Source organism: Apodemus sylvaticus, chromosome 18 (genome assembly GCF_947179515.1).
Source record: "Apodemus sylvaticus chromosome 18, mApoSyl1.1, whole genome shotgun sequence".
Classification (NCBI taxonomy): domain Eukaryota; kingdom Metazoa; phylum Chordata; class Mammalia; order Rodentia; family Muridae; genus Apodemus; species Apodemus sylvaticus.
In genome coordinates, this window is record NC_067489.1 from 69955520 (window position 1) to 69976941 (window position 21422).

The following is a 21422-nucleotide window of genomic DNA, read 5'->3' on the forward strand; positions in this document are numbered from 1 at the left end:
AGACGGGTCTCAGCTCAGCAGTGTGGGCAGCTGCCTGTATAGCTGGGCTCCGTGCCTCATCCCAGCACTCCGAAGATTCAGGGAAGGGATCAGGCGTCTCCTCCACAGCAAAGTAGAGATCAGCCTGGGCTACATGAGAGAACCTGGGTGAAGTGGAAGAAGAAAAACAACCACACAATAGCCAAGTCGAGGTCTTGGCTTAGACATAAATAATCGCCATGGACTCCTACAAGAAGGAGCTGGGTGTGGCTCAGGAGTGGAGCCCTGCCTGGAATTGCCCAGCGAGGGCTAGAAGAGTGGCTAGCTCAGTGCTAACATTGTTAACTTTAAATTTATGATTCTTGATTTCATCATCAACTCTAGTTGAAGCAAAAGCTCAAAGAAGAAATATCAACACTAAAATGTAGTATCTTATTTTTCTCTCCTTTCCTTTTATGACAGAGCTGTTGTGGAAAAATACCTTCTGGAAAAGTCTCGCCTGGTCTCCCAGGAGAAGGATGAGCGGTGGGCCATGATTTATTTCTTCTTTGTTAATATGTATGTGTGGGTGTTTTGCCTGTGTGTCTGTAAGTACGCTGCCTGTGTGCCTGGTGACCTGGGTGGGTAGAAGAGTTACAGTGTTAACCAGTGTGTGACTCCCGGGAACTAACATGGGCCCTGTGTAAGAGCAGCCAACACTCCAGCACTCCGGATGTGGTATTTGGCACATTCCAGTCCTACTCCAGCTTGGGCCTTCACGGGGTGAAGTCAGTGTTGTGGGCCCCGTAGGGAAAGCTGTGGCTAGAGTCAAGCTTCCCTCTTTCTGGTCCACACACTTGCTGCCTTGGGCGCCATCATTTTGCCCATTACAGCCCACCCTGAGAGTTGATGCCCCAGGTCTTTCGGTGTCACCTGGAACTGTACTCTGGTAACCCCTCAGAGCTGGCACGACTGCACAGTCTGTGAGCCAGCACTTAGATACTGAGGCAGGAGAATCTCAGGTTCCAGGCCAGGCTGGGAGGTTGAGGCACTGTCTCCCAGCAGCAAACTGATGTCAATTAGTCAGTGAGACTTTTGCCCCAGCTCCACTCACCCCAGAAGTCCTCTTTCTAACAATACTTAAAATGTTTATATGTAACCATGGTTTCCTTGAACTCACTTTGTAGACCAGGCTAGCTCAAACTCACAGAGATTCTCCTGCCTCTGCCTGCAGAGTGCTTGGTGTTTTAGGTGTGCACTATCACATTGGCCAATATTATTTTTTGTATCTGTTTATTTCTGTGTGTGTGTGTGTGTGTACATGCATGTGTGGTTGGTCAAAGGACAACTTCACGGAGTCAGTTCCCTCTTTGTACCAAATGTGTCCCAATGATTGAACTCGAGTCCTGTGGCTTGGCAGCCAGTGAGCCAGCGGAGCCGTGCTCCCCAGCTGTAAGCTTCGATGCAGCCTGTCCCCGCTGAGGGCCTGGCTGGCGCTGACCCTGCTGCTCACCCACAGGAACTACCATGTGTTTTATTACCTGCTGCTGGGGGTCAGTGAGGAGGAGCGCCAGGAATTTCAGCTGAAGCAGCCTCAAGACTATTTCTACCTCAACCAGGTAAACAGCTCCAGCCATGGCGCCACCGCTGTACCCACGGCTGTCTGCCTCAGGGGGGCCAGAGGCTGCCAGCCTGGCCATGCTGGCCAAGCCCAGCCTGAGCACACATTCACAAAGGCCACCATTCATTCCCAGCCCTGGCCCTCCTCCTGCCCATCCTGAGTTGCCCTGCTCTCTGCCCTCTCGGCCAGAAGTGCCCAAGTGCCCACGCCTTTTATTTTTCAGCATAACTTGAATATTGAGGATGGAGAAGACCTCAAACATGACTTTGAAAGGCTTCAGCAGGCCATGGAGATGGTGGGCTTCCTACCCGCCACCAAGAAGCAGTAAGTGGGCTGCTAAGCCACCTGGTGACAACCAGTTCCTCTGGAGACCTGACGGGCAGCCCTGTAGAGAGTAGGCAGTGTCCCATATAGAAGGCAGGTGAGGGCTGCAGCCATGATCTGGGAGGCAGCTGTTCAGACCACTGGAAGATCTGCACAGCTGCCATCCTTACCCCAGAGAGACTTCCGGCATGAAGGTTGAAGGTTATATGGTCAAGGTCCACCTTTGCTGTGTAGTGAAGCTAATCTCAAATAAAGGCAAAAGAGAGATGGTTGAAAGTTCAACACCAGCCTGATCTCCATAGCGAGTTTAAGACCAGCCAGAACTAAACAAAAACCCTGTCTGTTAGTGAACAAAAATAAGCAAAAACATTTGTTTGCATGGTGTGGTATATCTGCACTCTCAGTGCTTGGAAAGATGTCAGGTGAGACTGGCCTGGGCTATATGGCTTGATCCCTCTAAAACCAGCAGCACTGGAGTTCACACTGGTAGCAGGTGTGAACCCCGGGGCCCGTCTGCAGCACTGCCTGAGCTAAGTGTGATGGCGCTGGCAGCAGGACTCAGGAGTGGGTTCGGGAGTGTGACGTGGAGAGCACTCTCAGCCAGGCTGCACGAAGCTCTGCAGCAGAATCCAGTACGGGTGACACAGCCTGCAGTAACCTCTTCCTGTCCCAGGATCTTCTCTGTCCTCTCAGCCATCCTGTACCTGGGCAATGTCACCTACAGGAAGAAAGCCACAGGCCGGGATGAAGGCCTGGAGGTCGGTCCACCAGAGGTGTTGGACACCCTGTCCCAGCTTCTGAAGGTACCTCCTGTCTCCACCACCCTTTCTTGCCCATGTTTCCTGGCTGCATGATAGGGCAGCCTGCCCTCTTCCTCCTGTCGTATCTGAGATAGCCCATCTTGCTGCTGACGTGTGTGTCGGCTACGTACACTGTAGTAGGAGAGGTGCTGGGTTCTACTGTTCCAGAGGATAGAGCTCAGTCCTTACCACATCCACTGTGACTGCAGCTCCAGGACATCAGAAGCCACTGCCCTCCAGGGCCTCCTCATTCACAAACCCTCTGATGCATCCTAGCACCACATAAACCTGATGCCGGCACACACCAGTCATCCCAGCACTCGAAGGGGGATAAGTTCAGGCTCAGCCTAGGCTCTGTGAGACCCTGTCTCTAAACCACAAACTGGGGGCTAGAGATGCTCAAAAGGCAGGAGCACTGGCTGTTCTTCCGAAGGACATGGGTTTGAATCCCAGCACCCAAATGGCACCTCCCAACCAGTCCCAGGAACCTGACACCCTCTTCCAGCAGTCTCAGGCATCGGGCGTGCATGTGGTGCACATACAGACATTTAAACAAAATGCCCATGTACACAGGGTTTTTTTAACAATTAAATTTAAAATACATGCTTTGCAGTTAGGTGTGTTGTCACAGGCCTTTCATCCTGGCCACCCAGAGGCTGAGGTAGGAGGGTCTAAATTCAAAACCTACCTAGGCACCTCAGCAAAGACCCTCAAAGACTCAAATTGAGTTTGACAGGCTGGGGATGTGGCAGTGACAGACCCTGTGTCCCTCTCACAGGGACCATTATGTGTACCAGACTCATAAGCCTGCATGTGCAAATACATCTAGGTCCTGGTGTGAAGTCGTGTTCCCATTACATGTGCTGTAATGGGGAAAAAAAAGTCTCTGCTGGGTCTCACCCTGGGAGACTTCTGTGTCAAGTCAGAAAGTTGTTCATCCAACTGGGTGCACTCCTGACCCCTAGTGGCTGGAGGTTGAAGTGCTGCCCCAAGCCTTCAGTGCAGACAGAGCCCGACTGGGAACACTGCTGGTGACAGAACTGCAGGGCCTGGAGCTGGCTAGATGAGTCTTAACTCTTGTGCTGCTGAGCCAGCGAGATGTGTCACTCACCTTTCTGGTTGGTTGGTTGGTTTTAGTCTTTTGTTCATTTATTCATTCGTATGTATGTATGTATGTATGTATGTGTTTTACATAGTCTCGCTCTAGCTGGCCCAGAACTCAGCGATCTGCCTGCCTCACCTCCTGGGCTCACAGATGGTCTTGTGGGCTTTAATCTTAATGTCACTTACTTGCTTATTCTTGAGACAGGCTCTCACTTTGTAGCTTTGGCTTGCCCGAATCTCACTGTATAGACCAGGGTGGCCTTGAACTCACAGAGATCCACCTGCCTCTGCATCCCCAGTTCTGGAATTTAGAGTAAACCACCACACTTTGGGAACTGGTTGTTTGTTTTTGTTTCTTGAGATCTTTTTCACTTTGTGTGTGTACATGTGTGTACATGTGTGTGTGTTAATACGCATAGTGGGCAGGAGGATGCCAGGTTTCTTGGAGGCCCTTCCCAGCCCGGCCTCCGCTGTGCTGCCTGCCTCCTCTAGTTCCCCGACAAGCGCCTCACCTTCCTGCCCTTCTCTCCCCACTCTGGAACTAGGTAAAGCGGGAGACCCTGGTGGAGGTCCTAACCAAGAGAAAAACGGTCACGGTCAATGACAAGCTCATCCTGCCCTACAGCCTCAGTGAGGTGAGTGAGCCCGGCCAGGGCTGCGGCTCTGCAGAACCAGAGCCACGTGTGCAGCGCCTGCCAGGCCTCAACACAGGCTGTCCAGTCAGCCCTTCTGCACACACTCCCGAGAGCGTGATGTATGAGCTGGATGTAGCATGAGAATAGCAGTCCTCAGAAAGGACTAGAAATAACAACAGTGCACCAGTCACGGGGCGTGGCTCATAGCTTAGCAGAGATGTCTACTGTAGTTCACCTTTTCTCTCTTTTTTTTTTTAATTTTTTTATTTGATATAATTTATTTACATTTCAAATGATTTCCCCTTTTCTAGCCCCCCACTCCACGAAAGTCCCGTCGGCCCCCTTCTCTCCCCCTGTCCTCCCACCCACCCCTTCCCACTTCCCCGTTCTGGTTTTGCCGAATACTGCTTCACTGAGTCTCACCTTTTCTCTTAACGGAAGTCTTTTTCAGCTTGTGTTAACTGACAGCAGCTCCTTTTTTTTTTTTTTTTAAATTAGTTAGAGACAATTTTACTCCATAGCACAGACAGGCCTTAAACTTGGAACAACCTCCAGGATGACTGGAGCGTGCCACCGGGCCCCACCACCCGGGCCGTCACTAGATGACATTACTCTTCCTTGAACTCGGGCACTGCAGTTCAGGGCAGTGGTTGAAGACTGAGTAACTGGTAGGCAGGTAGCACTTGACCCCTGATCCAGTGGATGAGTCGATGAGGCTGACCCAGCTGAGGTGCAGCATCTCGACATGCAGCACAAGTGCTCCAAGTTGTTTAAAGTAGACTTGTTAGTTTCTGGAATTTTCTGACATAGGTAGTGCAGATAGATGTCCTTGCGTGTACATAGTGAGGAGCTGGAAATGGAACCTGAGGCATTCGTCCTGCTTCCAGACGCTCAGTGGCCATGCCGCCCCAGCACTGCTTTGAAACAAACCTGCCTCCACCCCCAAATTTGGTCTTGTAAATTAAGTTGTGTTGACACCCCCACACTCATCATTCTGTGCAGTGCTGCTTCTGGCTGCAGCTGCAGTGCGTAGTCGCTACGACAGAGCCCTCAGGCCGCACGAGCTGAGAGCATCAACTGCTTGCCTTGTTAGGGAAAGAGGTGGCTGACTCCTGGGCTTCAGGTGACCTTTCTGTGACCCTCGACCCACGGGTCTGTGCCGTCCTTTCCACCACAGGTCTGTGCCGTCCTCTCCGGTTTCTCTTGTGTTCTCTTCCTGGTACATCTCCAATCGCTCTTGGCATGTCCAGAGCACTGTGGCTCGCAGTTGAATTTGGGTGGCACCAGTAAAGGACCTAACAGCAGGCTGTGGGAAGCTCCCCTGTGGGCACCCAGCCCAGGGGACGCGTCTTACATTTCCAGCAGGCACCATGGACAGTGAGCCTTTGTGGGCCAAGGTACCTCGTGACATGAATGACCTCTCTGCAGTGCACCCAGTCCTTGTGTGGCTCAGGTGTCCCCAGCAGAGGCAGCACTCGGTGATAACATTGCCATGACACATCCAGAAAAGTCCAAACCAGAGGGACATGTCTGACAGTTGTAGGCAGGTGTCTGCATCCATGGGGAGAAGGATGGAGTCGACACCCTACGGCGAGTGTGCTGAGAAGCACTTCCTTGGTTGTACAGCCACGGAGGTGGCGTGCCATGCTGTGTACCTGCCCTGTGCTGGTGCCCCAGCTCAGCCTCCGCGGCTGCTGTGTCCTGGGGGCAGTGTAGGATTAAGCAGACTTCAGCAGGAGGAAGGTTAAAACCCTGGTTGACGGGTAGAGATGGCATAGACATAACACACCTGTACATGAGGCTCCAGATTCAGAACCTTATAACACCTGTGACAAGCTAGCTGTGGTGACACCCATCTGCAGTCCCAGCCCATGATGCGGTAGAGGCAGTAGGATCAGTTGTTTAGTTATCCTTGGTTCCATGGCAAGTCGAGGCCAGCCTGAGCTACATGAGACTTTGTCTATGAAACTAAGACAAAACTAGGTCCTGACTCTCAGCACCACAGCCTGAACCTGGCATGGTTCCCCAGCCCCAGGTAAGAAACGCTTCTGTCCACAGGCCATAACTGCACGAGACTCCATGGCCAAGTCTCTGTACAGTGCCCTATTTGACTGGATTGTGCTGAGGATCAACCACGCCCTCCTCAACAAGAAGGACATGGAAGAGGCTGTTTCCGTGAGTAGCCAGGCCCTGAGCTGGGCAAGAATAAACCCTGTCCTTGGGGCAAGCCATGGAGGCTAGAAACCTGTGGGATCTCTGCAAACAGCAGGGCTGGCAGAGGACTCTTGCCCTCTACAGCCGCAGTTTTCAACCTGTGTCTTGTGTCAGATCTCCTGCATATCAGACATTTACATTATAGTTCCTACAGTAGCAAAATTACAGTTATGACATAGCAGTGCACTAACTTTATGGTTGGGGTCACAACATCACAGCATTAGGAAGGGTGAGAACCTCTATTCTGCAGGAACCCAGGCATCTTCACTCGGTGTCTGGAAATGTGATAGGCTAGGCTTCACCCCAGGGATGCCAGCAGGAGGGCACCAGGCCCTAGGCTCCACCCCAACGCTTACTGGGTCTGTGCGCACAGGCCTGGTTCTATCAAGAAGGAGTAAAGGAACCATTTGCAAAAAACAGTGGGTACCAAGCTGGTCAGGACAACCCATCCCCGCCCATGCAGCCCCTCTCAGGAGGGCTAATCTTCCCAGGAGGCATGGAGGCTAGAAACCTGTGGGATCTCTGCAAACAGCAGGCCCTGGCTATAACCACACCTTGTCTCTCAGTGCTTATCCATTGGCGTCCTGGACATTTTTGGATTTGAGGACTTTGAACGGAATAGCTTCGAGCAGTTTTGCATCAACTACGCCAACGAGCAGTTGCAGTACTACTTCACCCAGCACATCTTCAAGCTGGAGCAGGTGAGAGCGGACACCTATTCCCAACCCCAGCTCGGCCGTCTGTGGACAAAGTCAGCTGTGTCCCTCAGTATCCACAGGGTGGGGCGTGGGTACCGCAGGTTCCCCAGACTCCAACGCTACGTCCTTGAACTCAGTGCCATGCTCAGCCCTTCCTGGGTCTCTCGACCCTTCTGGATACTCAGCTGCCTGTGCAGCAAGGCGGCAGTGTGCGTGTTCTGTCACGTCATTTGTGTGAGCCCACGGGGTCAGAGCATGTCCCCTGTGCTCTTTCCTTTCTGAGGAGGCAGGACCCACAGGTGTGGGAGGCAGCTCCGTGCACATTCGCAGCCTTATCTGGCTCCTCTGAGGCTCTGTCCCGCGTACACACGTGTACTCCAGCCTCCTCTCCCCACCTCGCCTCGGGCTCTGCAGACCTTCCTGCTTTCTGTCTATATACTTGGTGACACTCCAGCCCCTGGTCAGTGGAGTCCACAGTGTCGTTCGCCTTTGCACTGCTGGGCGGTCTGACTCGGGAGTATGGCCACCATTCGCATCCCTCTTCAAGTGCCAGCATCCCATTCCTGTGTACGGCTGAAGAACATTCCAGCGCGTGGCTGGGCCATGCTGAATTCATGCAGTCACCCACGGATTTTATATTTTGGCTATAAACACCCATGTACAAGTGTTGAATCATACCAAGGGGAGAGGGAATTGCTGGAGCCCACCACAGCTTTTTGAACTGTCTGAAAGACCGACCTTCTGCCCACAGTTTGTAGGGCACCGCCTCTCCACTGCTCACGCAGCAGGACTAGCCCTGGCCTCTCCGGCTCACACACACTGGCACACTACCCCAGATGCCAGCTTACGTGCTCAAATGGAGACAGTTTCTCCTTGCCTGCTTTGACACTGGGTCTCATGCAGCCCAGGCTGGCTTTGATGTCACTATTAGTGAAGATGGCCATGACTCCTGATTCTCCTGCCCCAGACTTCTCTGAGTGCTGGGTGACAGGCGTACACCACTCTTGAGTCCTGCCACTGAGACAGGACCGAGCAGAGCCAGCTCTGAAGCGCGCTGTGCCCGCGTGCCCGCGTGGGTGATGGCTGCCTCGTGTGTCCTGTCTCCTTGCCCGTGGCTGTGTTCCTCACTGCGTGCCATCCTTCCTCCCCGTGACTCATGGGAACAGAGCCTGAGAAGGCCAGAAAGAAGTTTACTTACTTCACCGGGCCGGAGGCTGTTAGGTCCCCGCTGCAGCAGGTGAGGTTCACGCTAGAAAGCATGTGGCGTGAGAAACCAGAACAGAGCTGGCATGGCAGGAACACTTGTCGCCTGGCTCTGAGGAGGCCAGGTGGGCAGGAAGTCATCCTTGGGTACGTAGTGAGCTCGAGACCAGGCTGGGTTGCACCACACACCCACAGCGCTGTGTGTTGTATTGCTAAGCGCCTGCGGCAGGGGTGCTTACAGGGGTATGTGCTCCTCCCCCAGTGGCCAGCACTCACCCAGGGATCTGAACAGTCCAGTGAGCTGTTTATGCTTTAAAGTTTGTGTGTGTGTGTGTGTGTGTGTGTGTGTGTGTGTGTGTGTGTGTGCATGTGTGCGTGCGCGTACATATATACATACATACATACATACATACATACATGCATGCATACACACATACATACATACATACATACAAGCCCGTGAGTGGAAGCCAGACGACAGCTTGCCCCATTGGCTCTTTTTACCATGTGAGGTTGCCAGGCCTGAGGTCGCCCCTTTAACTGTAGAGCCATCTTGTTGCCTGCTAATCAGCTTTGAATGGAAGCACCTCTTCCACAAATTATATCCATAGTGGGAATGTTTAGACTTGTTCTTGTGATTCCTTCAGCAGTAGAGCAGCTGTCATTTACACTGGAGGAGGAGGAGTTCATATAGATGTCAGGAGAGCCGGAGGCACGGCTCAAGAATAGAGCCCCTGCCTAGAACCCCCAGTGAGGTGGTGCCCCTACTGGGCTTGTGCAGGGCCCTCAGTTCAAGCACACTGTGTGCAGGCAACCCCTTTCTAAATCCAAGGCAGTGAGTCCCCTCCTTAACATTCCTCACCTTGCAGGAGGAGTACCAGGCTGAGGGCATCTCGTGGCACAACATTGACTATACCGACAACGTGGGCTGTATCCATCTCATCAGCAAGAAGCCCACTGGCCTCTTCTACCTGCTGGACGAGGAGAGCAAGTAAGTGTCCCTGCCCCGTCTGTTTGACCACAGTGTGGGGACAGTCGGGTTCCCTGAGCTGCTCAGCTTCTCACATTCACCTCCCGCGTCCCTGGGCATCACTGCTGCCTAGGGCTTGCCCAGCGTGCTCTGTCCACCGTCGGCCCGTGGCCCAGCTGCGCTGGCTGCATGTGCATGCGGAGCACATCTTCAAGGGCTGCTCAGCACAAGAACTCACCATGTGCGCACGCAGCAGGACTAGGGCTGTGCAGAGCCAGCAGTGTGTGCCCTGGGGGAGACGGAGGGAGGCAGCATCTCAGTCACCCAGCTGCCCTTGCAGAAGTCAGGTGGCTTTGACTTTGTTGCTGTGGCTGTGGTGACAAGTCTTATGGCCCTGGACACTGTATACTCCAAATCAAGAGACTCTCAGAGCTTTAGTGTTTCACTCCATGACAGGTTCCTCTGGAAACAACAGGAGAGACCAGGGGAGCTTCGCTGTCCATGGTGCTGTCCCTGTGCTGAGGCAGGAGGCTGCTCACCATGCAGAGGCCACGAAGTAGAGAGGCAGGTGAAGGTCCTGCCTACTGTGGCCAAAGCCCTAAGTTCCATCTAGAGCAGTACATAGTGCACTGTCCTGGCAGCACCCGGAAGTGGAGACCGGAGGGTCAGGAAGCCAAGGCCATTCTTGGGTACATCTTACATCAAAGCCTGGGCTACAGACGGCCCTGTCTCAAAAACAGCAACCAAGAAAAGGCATAGAGTCCAAGAAGCCCCCGCACCTTTCTTCCTCTTCATCCTGACTTCTCCCACAAGGCCCAGCTCCTAAGAGGCCTAGCGCCCTGCTGCAGAACCTGTACCTTAGGTCAAATCTCCACCCAGTGAAGCAGAGCCCAGGCAGGAGAAAAGAAGCCAGCACTTGACTGGCAGTTGCACGACCTCTGCTGTCTGCAGCACCTGAGGAAAACAGAGAGGAGCAGGTGCTGTGGCTGTGGCTGCCTGCTACAGGCAGTGTGACAGGGCAGTCGCGGCTCAGGCTGCGGTGCGTTTATTAGGTGTGGTGTATTATTGGGTTAAGAAAGCTCTGTTGGCTTGTTTGTCTGCTTCAGACATGTGCTTCCTGGGCCTCGGGCGTCAGGCTTAGCCACAAGCACCTCCCCTGCCGAGCCAGCTCACTGGCTCTGACTCGAGTCTCCTGAAACAGCTGCGTTAACATTTATCACTGTGACATTTTCTTTTTTCTTTTCTGGGGTGAGTGTGTGTGTGTGTGTGTGTGTGTGTGTGTGTCTTATCACTGTGACATTTTCTTTTTTCTTTTCTGGGGTGAGTGTGTGTGTGTGTGTGTGTGTGTGTGTGTGTGTGTGTGTGTTTCCAAGGTAGTGAGTGCCCCAACTCCCAGACCTCCCTCACCCAGCTGTGGAGCTCCAGGGCTGGGCATCTGCCACACACCTGGCTTGCCTGTGTTTACAGTGAGGCTGGGACCCACCCCACGAGGTATGCCAAAACCCAGGGTGGTGTTTCCCTCCCTGGAGGCACAATAGTCAGTACAAGGAGCGCCTTGCTTGTTCTATCCTCCTTTGGGGCAGAGCAGAGCCGGCTTCACCAGTTAGGCTATGTCCACACTCTGGGTGGGGACCAGGAGCCCAATGCCACAGCTCCAGGACACTCGTCCAGGTCCACATGGATCCAAAGCTAACCCCATGGATGTGTCCAGGACCTGGTGAGAACTGACAGTGGGCCCACTCGGTAGCTCAGTTAACAGTGACTGTCAGCAAGCCTGAAGATGTGAGTTCAATCCCCAGAGCCCACAAGGTATGGAGAAAACCAACCCTTGCAGGCTGTCTGACCTCTATACATGCCAAAAGCAAGTGTGTGTTTGCGTGTGAGCCCATGACTGGGGTTGGCCTCCCCTCAGAGCCCAGGCCTCTTCACTGCACTCAGCGTGGGCTCTTCGCTGAGTACCTGTGTCCACGCCTCTCCGCAGCTTCCCACATGCCACAAGCCACACTCTGCTGGCCAAGTTCAAGCAGCAGCATGAGGACAACAAGTACTTCCTGGGCACGCCGGTCCTGGAGCCCGCCTTCATCATCCAGCACTTCGCGGGCAGAGTGAAATACCAGATCAAGGTAGGCTCAGCCCGGTGCCCACGCCGTCCTCTGACCCTTGGCTGGTACACAGTTGGGACAGCATGTTCTGGGGTATTTGGAATCATCCCTAAACCTCAGTGACAGACAAGCAAGGACTGCAGAGTGTTACTCAGACCCAGCTGGGTGCAGCCCTGTCAGCCCTTTCCTCCTGGGGCATCCATGTGCTCTGAGGGTGAGCTGCCCCTTCCACCTCACCAGGACTTCCGGGAGAAGAACATGGACTACATGCGGCCTGACATCGTGGCACTGCTAAGGGGCAGTGACAGCTCCTATGTGCGCCAGCTCATTGGCATGGACCCGGTAGCTGTGTTCCGCTGGGCCGTACTACGGGCAGCCATCAGGGCCATGGCTGTGCTGCGGGAGGCTGGGCGCCTGCGTGCAGAGAGAGCAGAGAAGGCAACAGGTAGGGACTGAAGAGCTTCGCTCCATGGGGCCAACCCTGGGAACAAGCAACATGGTTGACAGGCAGTTACAGCTCATTCTACAGCTGAGCATGACTGCGTGAGAGGCAGAGTCAGCAAAGTCACGGCTTTGGGGCCGGATTGAAAAGTTAGTGAAACTCTGTTTCCAAGGCTAGAGAGAGCTGAGGTGCAGCTCAGCAAGCATCGCCCCGCCCAGAGGGGCTGCAGACAAAGCACAGGGGTCGCTAGAGCCCCTGCGTAGCGTCCCCAGTGAGGGGCCGGGACTTGATTTAGGTAAAGTGCATGCACAGCATGTAAAAGGTCTTGAGTTCAGTTCCATTTTCTCAAAAGAAGAAAAGAATTGACTGCTTATTCCACAGAAGTAGCAGGCTTGGTGCTGTGCGAGACCTTGCCAACCGCGTACACTCTGTCTGTGTCCCCAGCAGGTGTAGGCAGCCCTGCCACTCGGAGTCACATGGAAGAGCCAGCAAGAGGAGCCAGTACCCCGTCGGAGAAACTGTACCGGTGAGCGGGGCTTCAGTGTGCTCCACCCCACCCTGAGGTGTCACTGCTTATACTGTGCTGGAGCCTTATACTGTCCCCAGGACCCTTATGGCCCTGGGTAAGCCCTCACGTAGCTGAAAGGACTCCAAAGACCCAGAACAGAAAACCCCTTGCTTGGGCCTTTCTGTACCCCAGGAGGCAGGTCCTGGGGTGGCATCTGCCCCGGGGAGGAACAGCGAGCACAGAGGGTGTTTTCAGTCCCCTGGCTTGAGGCAGGTAAGGGACCTTTGCAGCTGCAGAGTAACACCCTGGGGAACGCTGGAAGCAGCAGTCGCCCAGCCTGAGAGAGGCAGCACTCTAGGCAGGCTGGGCTCTGGAGTCCTGCGTTCTGTCTCCAGGGCTGAGGAGGGCAGGGGTACTTGTTCCCAGTCTTGACAGCTCACTGGAGAGGCACTTAGTGAGCCCAGGCGGTGACCCGGGCCTCCGCTCAGCTCCGGGAGGGATATAAAGGGTGCATGCGCTGAGTTGGGGGTGAGTGCTTGTAGCTGACTGGGGGACCCAGGCTGACCCAGGCTGCACAGGGAGACCCTGCGGGGAGTAAAAGGTTGGGAGTGTGCGTCTCTGTTGTGACACTTGGCTCACACAAGTGAGTCTCTGGGTTCACTTTCCTACACGTCACTTGGCATGTGGCAGGTCAGCCATGCTCAGTAGCTGCCAGAGGAAGTGCCAAGTCAAGAAAGCCATGTCCCAGCAGGCTTGGAACATGGCAGGCCCCCTGGAGACAGAAACTGTCAAGGCAGGCATGGTTGTACACACCGGGCTCCTAGCTATGCGATAATATCCTGGAGCAGGATTGTGACTGAGTCAATGCGGACTGCTGAGCAGGGCCCTGAACCAGATCAGGACTTAGGAGCCCGCAGGGGCCATGTGAAGGAGAGGCCTCGGACCACACCGGGCTCCATGTCACTGAGCACACCTGGCAAAGCTGTGCCGGTGCCGTGCGTCTGCTGGCTTCACTGAGCTTCTCCCTTGCAGCTGCGCAGGGCTAGACTTCTCCTTTGAGCGCTCTGAGGAGCTGGATGCTAACACTTTTGAGGACATCATGGCTTTCTATGAGAGCAGGAAGTAAGTAGCAGCCTTTGCACCAAGACCAGGGAGGCACAGGCCAGGGCCACCATCTGGGAGCTCAGAGCAGCCTCCTTCGTGGGGACACAACTGCCACATTTGGCCATTTCAGGGCGTATGTGGGGCTGGTAGGAGCCCCTGCTCTGAGCTCTCTAGACAGAGCTGGAAGGCTGCGCAGGAAGTAAGGGACCCATTAACCCTGTGTCACCTGTGTCGTTTTTGCTCTTGTGCCTCCCTGGAGGGTGAGGGGACGGAGGTAAGTATGGCATTCTCTGGGCACGAGGCATGGTGCATGCATCACAGTCGGGGCTGCACACAGGGCCGCCTCCAGGCCAGAGCCTAAACATGCTTTGAAGATAACGGGAGTGAGGCTGGCAAGATGGCCCGGTGGGTAAAGGGGCTTGCCCATCTCATTTGAATCCAAGAATGCACATGGTGGAGAGAACCTATTCCTGCAAGTTGTCCTCTGACCTCCACACATGCACCCTCACTCACACATACCTGCATCCACACACGCTCTCACATGCACACACAGTCAGACACAAGCACATACACGTGCACCCTCAGACACATACGCACAAACATATAAGTAAACACTGAATAGGAGGTGAGAATCGGGCGAAGCTCAGTAGCAGAGCAGCTGCCCGGGATGCCTGGCGCCTTGGGCACCGCGCTGGCAAACGTGTGCTGCAGAAGTGGCTCGGTGTTGTTGCCGAGGACCCACCTGCCAGTGTTCTCATGGGCAGCTCACAATTCCCTGTAGGTACAGTGCCAAGTATTCTGACCCTTCTACCGCCTTCATGGTCACCACACTCGTGTTTACAGCTCCATGTATGTCCACACGCTTATGCACGTAGTTAAGATAAGTTTTTAGTGCCAAAAGTACAAAGAACAGTCAAATGTCCCCATGTCTGGACACAGATTGGTCCCTTGGGGCTAGATAGAGGCAGTGTGGCCACCAGCTGAGAAGGACCAGACAATGAGGGGTCTCTGTGGGCACCAGGGAGGTCCAGTCTGGGCCATGCTCTGCAGACACAGCCAATTTTATACAAATCACAAAACTCATACATACAAGACCCCAGCTGGCTGAACAGCTCAGGAGAAAGGCGCTTGCTGGCTCGCCTGATGCTCTCGCGTTTGCTCTCCAAGTCCCCACATGATAGAAGGAAAACCGGTTGCTTGGAGCTGTCCTCTGACCTCCATAGGCTGTGGTGTGTCCGCTGGGATATAAATAAAAGCCACTTAAAAATAGAAGACCTTGGCACTTGAAAGATGGCCCCGCAGTTTGGAGCATTTGCTGTTGGACTAGAGTCTGGATCCCAGCACCCACGTGGGCTACTCAAAAATGCTGGTCACTCCAGGTCAGGTCTGAGGCAGGCAGCATCTGCTCTGGCCTCTAACATACCTCAGCTCTTGTGCGCATCCACACACCCACCTGTTCACACACACTCACATACACACATGTGCACACACACACAAATAAAAGTCTTAAAAAACATCTGGGAAGACAGGCAGATGTTAATTCCGTGAGTTCAAGGGACAGAAGCTGTCCCTGGCCCAGTCCTCGTCCTCAGGAAGGACATGGTGATCACCCACCCTCATGCCTCGTCCTCAAATGCATGTTTTGTCCCCTGTGGCCTCGGGGCACCCTGATGGGCACTAGAGCTCCTGGTGGAGGGATGCGTTCTAACTGTTCTTCTTTCTGTCACTGGCTCTCCTTCTGGCCCCTAGCGATTTGCATAACCAAATCATCAAGAGCCTCAAAGGACTGCCGTGGCAGGGCGAGGACCCGCGGCGGCTTCTCCAGTCCCTCAGTCGGCTCCAGAAGCCCCGCACCTTCTTCCTGTGAGTCCCCCAGCTCCTCCAAGTGCAGCAGCCACCACTGGCTCCTCCTTCGTCACATGATTGGCCACTAACACTCCCTCATCCCACCCAGCACTGCCTCACAGTCCAGCTCTCAGCCAGCGCTGCTGACCAGCCCTAACGCCCCTGACAGCTCCCTGAGCTAATCAGTACCCCTCTGAAGAAATTCCTGCTTTGGTGCCAACCAAGTCCTTTGCACCCTGGCCAGCTTACAGAGCACAAGCCTCCTGCCTGGCCTCTGCCCGTATGACCTTGTTGTGAGAGCCATGGGAGCAGGGGGCACGTAAAGCGTGGCGCAGTCGTAGGCATGGGCCCGCTCCAGCTGCCCTAGCTCACCGAATCCCCGTGGCTGCAGCATTTCTCTGAAGGGGGTGATGAGTCCCAAGACCCTTTGTGCAGCAGTAGCACGACAGGTGGACTGTCAAGGCATCCACAGTCACCAGCCACTGTCTGGTTGAGAATAGCACTGTGCCCAGAGGAGCCTGACTCTTTGGTCCTTCCTCCTAACCCTGCCCTAGAGCCAGAGTCTCACCTTGTTGTCCAAGCTGGTCTCCAGCCCTCTGGCCTCAAGGATCCCCTCCAGGTGGAGAGATCTCTCAGCACTTGAGAATGCTTGCTGCTCTGTCCCTAGCCACAGTGTTGAGTAACTTTCCTGGTACTCCAGCTTGAGGTTCCCTCCTCTAGCCTCCATGGGCACTGCACTCGTGTGCACTCATTTATATATACGTAAAAAAGAAATCTTTGGAGAATCCTCCTGCCTCAGCTCTAGGAGCAGCTGGGGCTGTAGGCACTCGCCACTGTATCCAAACATGTTTCTGCATGTTTCTTTTAACCCTCATTGAGATGCAGTTGAGGGCTGGGGTGTGGCTTGGAGACAGCAGAGGTTTAGCATTCACAGCCCTGAGGGCCAAAAGCACATAAGAGCTCCTGGCCGCGTGCACGGTGAGCAGGGTTCTTGTACGCTCTAGCTTCCTACGGCATACCCAGATACCGTGGCGTTTGCCAAGCACACCCAGCCTGAACGAGGCGAAGGCAGGAGGATTGGGGTGGGATGGGGAGGAGGGATTGCATACCTATCATCCCGGCGCTGGGATGCTGGAGGCAGGAGGATCAGGAATTCAACTGTCCTCAGCTACATAGCACATACAGGCCAGCCTGGGATACTTGAGACCCTGTGTCTTAAAGGAAAGGATTCCACTGTGAGACCACCAGAGCTCTGGACCATGGGTCTGGCTTCAGCTTTCCTATCCAGCGTCAGAAACCCTGGCGCTGGGTGTGGCTCTGAGGCAGGCCGTCTTCTCGGCGTATTGAAGGCCTTGGGTTCCATCCCAGCATGGCATAGCAGTAATGACGTGAGGAGCCAGCAGCCTCGTTCTCTGTAGGCCTCGTCCCAGCAGTGGGAGCCGACCGCGCAGCGGGGTCAGGGCGCCGTAGGCCTCCGGGCTGTGTGCTTGGCTGCCGGCTCACTTTGTCTCTCGCTGCTGCATATACCTGGAGCCTCCAGCACGCGCTGCACCCTCCAGTGGAGCAGAGCCAGCAGTGTGGAAGGCGGGAGTCTGTGGGGTGGCCGGGTGGCGGCCTTGCTGCATCTGTCTCCTCTCTGTCTCTCTGGATCTAACCTGCAAGGCGTGGCTTGCTGAACTAACAAGATCCCCAGCCCTGTTACCCTCACATTCACACCATTTTTAATATTTTGACAGGAAGAGTAAAGGTATCAAACAAAAGCAGATCATTCCCAAGGTAAACCCGCACCCGCAGATGGCGCCATCCCACATGGCTTGAGAGCACCTTTCTCAAGTCACTCTGAGACAGGGAGGAGGGAGACACTGAGCTTCTGGGCCGCTTTCCTTCTCCTGACACAAAGCGGGTGGCTCAAGCGGGGGAGCCTCTGCCTAGGATCCTTCAGAGAGAGGCTGGAGGGGCGTGGCACAGGGGCGGAGCCTTTGCCCAGGAGCTACACTCTGGAAGCTGTAGAGTGAGTGGGGAGTGGCCAGGCTGCACTCATCTCAAGTCTGGCTTTAAGAGTTTTCCAGCTGGACCTCAGAAGGGTCCTCCCCACCCCAGAGCTGGTGCTTCCCACAAGCCCCCCAACATGAGTAGGGTGCTGCTTGTGAGATGCCTGCAGGACCGGGCAAGCAGGAGTGCCCTGCAGACTCTTGGTCTAGTTTTAGACGCTATCTCCTCTCACTGTTCACAGTGGGAAGTTCCCAGAACCTTTGGGTAATGTGGGTATGCAAGCACCCTCTGTCTGCGGAGCCCAGGCACATCCTGCCACAGGCTCTGAACCTTCTCTGGGGAACTAAGAAGCCCTGCACAGTGAAGTCACTTTCTGTGTTGAATAAAGATGAGACATGAGAGTCTGTGACAGGATATAGGGCACTCACTTGTCCTGCTTCCTGGGGACAAGGCTAATAGAGGCTAAGATCATCAAGAACAAACAGGTGCAGTATGGAGTTTTTGTTGTTTTGTTTTGTTTTTTTAAATATGGTCAGTAGCTCTTGTCCAAAATTCTGTCGACAAGAAGCATTCTTTTTTTTTTTTAAATATTTTTATTTTCTATATTCTTTGTTTACATTCCAAATGATTTCCCCTTTCCCGGATCCCCCCGTCCAGAAGCATTCTTGACTTGAGCATTCTGAGACATTTAGATATATACAGTGAGGTGTTGGGATGTGTGCAGTCTACGTGTGGGACGTGTTCCCTTTTCGCCTAGACTCAGCCGTACAGTAATCTGATACCATATCACTAATACTTGTAAGTGCACGTGTGCATGCCCAAAAGACTTACCATATAGGGGCTGACGAGATGGCGCAGAGGGTGCAGGCACTTGCTGCCAAGCCTGGCCACTCGAGTTCGATCCCCAGGACCCACACGTGGAAGGGGGAGCGACTCCTGCAAGTGGTTCTCTGACCTCTGCACACGCACATGCACATATACAATACAGTTTTTAAAAATAAAGTGTAAGAGTGGGTATGCATAGCGATGGAAGGTATGAGGCAGGGGACTTGTTAGTTGCAGGCAAGGCTACAGAGCAAAGCTCTCCCATAAATGAAAAGGCACAGGCCAGTGTGGTGACCACCATGTGCCGGCCTTCGCAGCATTTGGGAGATGGAGATGAAGAGTGCAGGCGACCCTGGGCTGTAAGGGAGTCTTTCCGGCGGGGAAGTCACCATTGACTTGAAAGCATGTTGGTCTCAGTTTGGGATGTAAAAGCATGGGATCCTATGCCTGGGAGCTGGTGGCTTGTGGTATAACAGGTGCTGTCTAGACAGGCCCTGTCCTGACCCACTGCCGTGGAAGGTGTGGTGGCTCCTGTCTGTCACCACCAGCTCAGGCTGGCATGTGAGCTCTGATGGACTTGAACCCTGGCCCTGTCCTGAGGATAGGAATATGGAGGAGTGGGAGCAGCAGGCGGTGGCCTGTACCCAGGCCGTGCTCTCCCCATGGGTACGTTGTGGGGAGCAGGCCCGACCCTGTGTGTCTGTCCTAGAACCTGCTGGACTCTAAGTCCCTGAGGCTCATCATCAGCATGACGCTGCATGACCGAACCACCAAGTCGCTGCTGCACCTGCACAAGAAGAAGAAGCCACCGAGCATCAGTGCGCAGTTCCAGGTGGGTGCCGCGCTCAGCAGGCCCCACCCAGACATGCTGGCAGCTGCGTGACGTTAGTTATGTGCCCGAGGGACAGCATCATCTCTCAAGTCAGTCACCAGGGCTGTTGAGCCATGTTCTGAGGTCATAATTCTCTTTTTTTCCCCCTGGCTTTCAGGAAACTCATTTTTTTGTTGTTGTTTATTGAAACAGGGCCTTCTATCATCCAAGTTGGCCTCAGATAGTCAATAGTGCTCGTACCTTAGTCTTCCAAGTGTGAGCTAACTCTCTTCTTACAATGCTAGGGATGGAGCTGAGGGCTCTCCCACTGCTCTGTGGAGGCTGACGCCGTACTTTGGGTAAAGTGGTGTGTGCTCAGCACCAACCCTGCAGAGACAGAAAGAGAAAGGGAGGGGAGACAGCAGCTGCCTCCGTACTCCCCTCCAGGGCCGGTGCACTGAGGTCCTAAGTCTACTGCTTACCCTGCAAAATGGCACCTGTGTCGCTCCCCACCCCAAAAGAGTCTTTGGTCAGCCATGGGGCCCCCTACAGCTAGACTTGCAAAGCTTTTGGTCAGCTCCATACAGCAGTGGTGCCCTTGTCCTCCCCACGAGCCCCGCCCCTGGTCAGCAAGTCCATGTGCAATCCCTCTTCTCCAGACATCTCTGAACAAGCTGTTGGAGGCGCTGGGCAAGGCCGAGCCCTTCTTCATCCGCTGCATTCGCTCCAATGCGGAGAAGGTGAGTGCCGGCCATTGTGCGCGGGAGCCTGGGGTCCATGGAGTGTGAAGGGGCAGGAACTGGGACTGGCACTCAGTGGGGAGAACCTCTAACCCACAAGAAGCCCAGGGTCCACCCACAGCACCATATACGCGGGGTACACACTTGCCATCCCAGCACTGAGGAGCTGAAGTTGAGGATCATCCTTGGCTACAGAAAGAATGTAGGGTAGCCTAGGCTACATGAGATCCTGCCTCAAAAAGAGAAAGCTTTAACCACCAGAGGCTGCCAGGTGCTGATTGGGGGTTGGGGGAGATGGTCCCCATGGCACGCACACACAGCGCCTCTGAGCCGATCGTTCCTCTGCAGAAGGAGCTGTGCTTCGATGATGAGCTGGTGCTGCAGCAGCTGCGCTACACAGGCATGCTGGAGACTGTGCGCATCCGGCGCTCTGGCTACAGCGCCAAGTACAGCTTCCAGGTAGGCCGCCCACCCCCACCGCCCCCTCTGCACTGCCGGGCAGGGCTCCTCAGCACACCCGACTTCCACAGCCAAACCCATTTTATATCTGTGTATGCACACATACACAGATCAGAGCACATTTGGGGCAATCAGAGACCGACTCGCAGGAATCAGACACAGAATCAGAGCCGATTCCTGTGAGTCGGTCTCTGTCCTCCCACCATGTGGGTCCTGGCTCTTGGCGTCAGCGTTGTCAGTGTTGTCCACCAGCACCCTACCTACAGATCCTTTCCGTCCCGCTGGCCCCAGTGGGAGCAGTTCTAACAATGTTACCATGGTGAATGGTGCCAGGGGCAGGCAGGCACCTGTCCTGTCTGCCTCGTCTGCTGAAAAGACAGACAGACAGCCCTTGGCTGTGGCAGATCTTCTCAGCCCTCAGGAAAGACAGGCAGGAAGCTTGCTCGCTGTGAGTTCCAGGCCAGCCGGAGATACAGTGACGCTATCAAGACAAAACAAAAACATGCAGCGGCTGGGACTGGGGGTCAGCGGATGGACACAAGGTGACACGTGTTGGCCCAGCCGCAGTCAGCCATGCAGTGCCAGGGTAGTGCCTCTTCCACCACTAAAGGGCCTCACTCAGACTGGGAGGCCTGGCTCACCTTCAAGTCCAGCCTCAGAAAGCCAAGTCAGGGGCCCCAGATCACCCTGCTGCTGAGAGAAGCTTGGGCCTGACTGAGTGACCCTGCCTCAAAGAATACAGCAGAAAAGCCAAGTAGGATGGCTCCCTGCAACAGCCTGGGGCTCCACATTGTGCACACGGGTGTGCGTGTACACACGGGTGTGCGTGTTCACACCGAGCCGTGGTGTGCAGAGGGAGACGCACCAGCTCGAGAGCAACTTAGTGCTGTCATCGTTACTTTCCTGTGCTTGTGATGGGCATTGCTCTGTGGGGTGTGAGGTGTGTCATCAGCAAGGCAGAGAGCTCCCCAGGGACTCCCGAGCCTGCCCGTGACACGCCTCCTAAGCCTGGAGCAGCGGGTCGTGTCCTCCCTCAGACCACACGCATCCTTCGATGCCCGGCTTTC

At 54.6% G+C, this 21422-nt stretch overlaps 1 protein-coding gene across 14 annotated transcripts in view; it reads left to right on the top strand.

Annotated features, from left to right (window-relative positions):
- Positions 1-21422, top strand: part of Myo9b (myosin IXB) — an 88638-nt gene that overhangs the window by 51329 nt on the left and 15887 nt on the right. For 5 of the 14 annotated variants that reach the window (XM_052162616.1, XM_052162617.1, XM_052162626.1 and 2 more), the window contains exons 4-20: positions 442-504; positions 1478-1577; positions 1803-1903; positions 2577-2706; positions 4353-4442; positions 6501-6617; positions 7223-7357; positions 9427-9548; positions 11509-11650; positions 11870-12074; positions 12516-12597; positions 13612-13701; positions 15433-15546; positions 17265-17304; positions 19055-19177; positions 19816-19896; positions 20245-20355. In XM_052162616.1, the coding sequence (XP_052018576.1) occupies positions 442-504; positions 1478-1577; positions 1803-1903; positions 2577-2706; positions 4353-4442; positions 6501-6617; positions 7223-7357; positions 9427-9548; positions 11509-11650; positions 11870-12074; positions 12516-12597; positions 13612-13701; positions 15433-15546; positions 17265-17304; positions 19055-19177; positions 19816-19896; positions 20245-20355 (1846 nt within the window). The remainder of the gene's footprint in view (positions 1-441; positions 505-1477; positions 1578-1802; positions 1904-2576; positions 2707-4352; positions 4443-6500; positions 6618-7222; positions 7358-9426; positions 9549-11508; positions 11651-11869; positions 12075-12515; positions 12598-13611; positions 13702-15432; positions 15547-17264; positions 17305-19054; positions 19178-19815; positions 19897-20244; positions 20356-21422) is intronic. The other 9 variants (XM_052162623.1, XM_052162627.1, XM_052162625.1 and 6 more) reach the window with 4 other exon arrangements.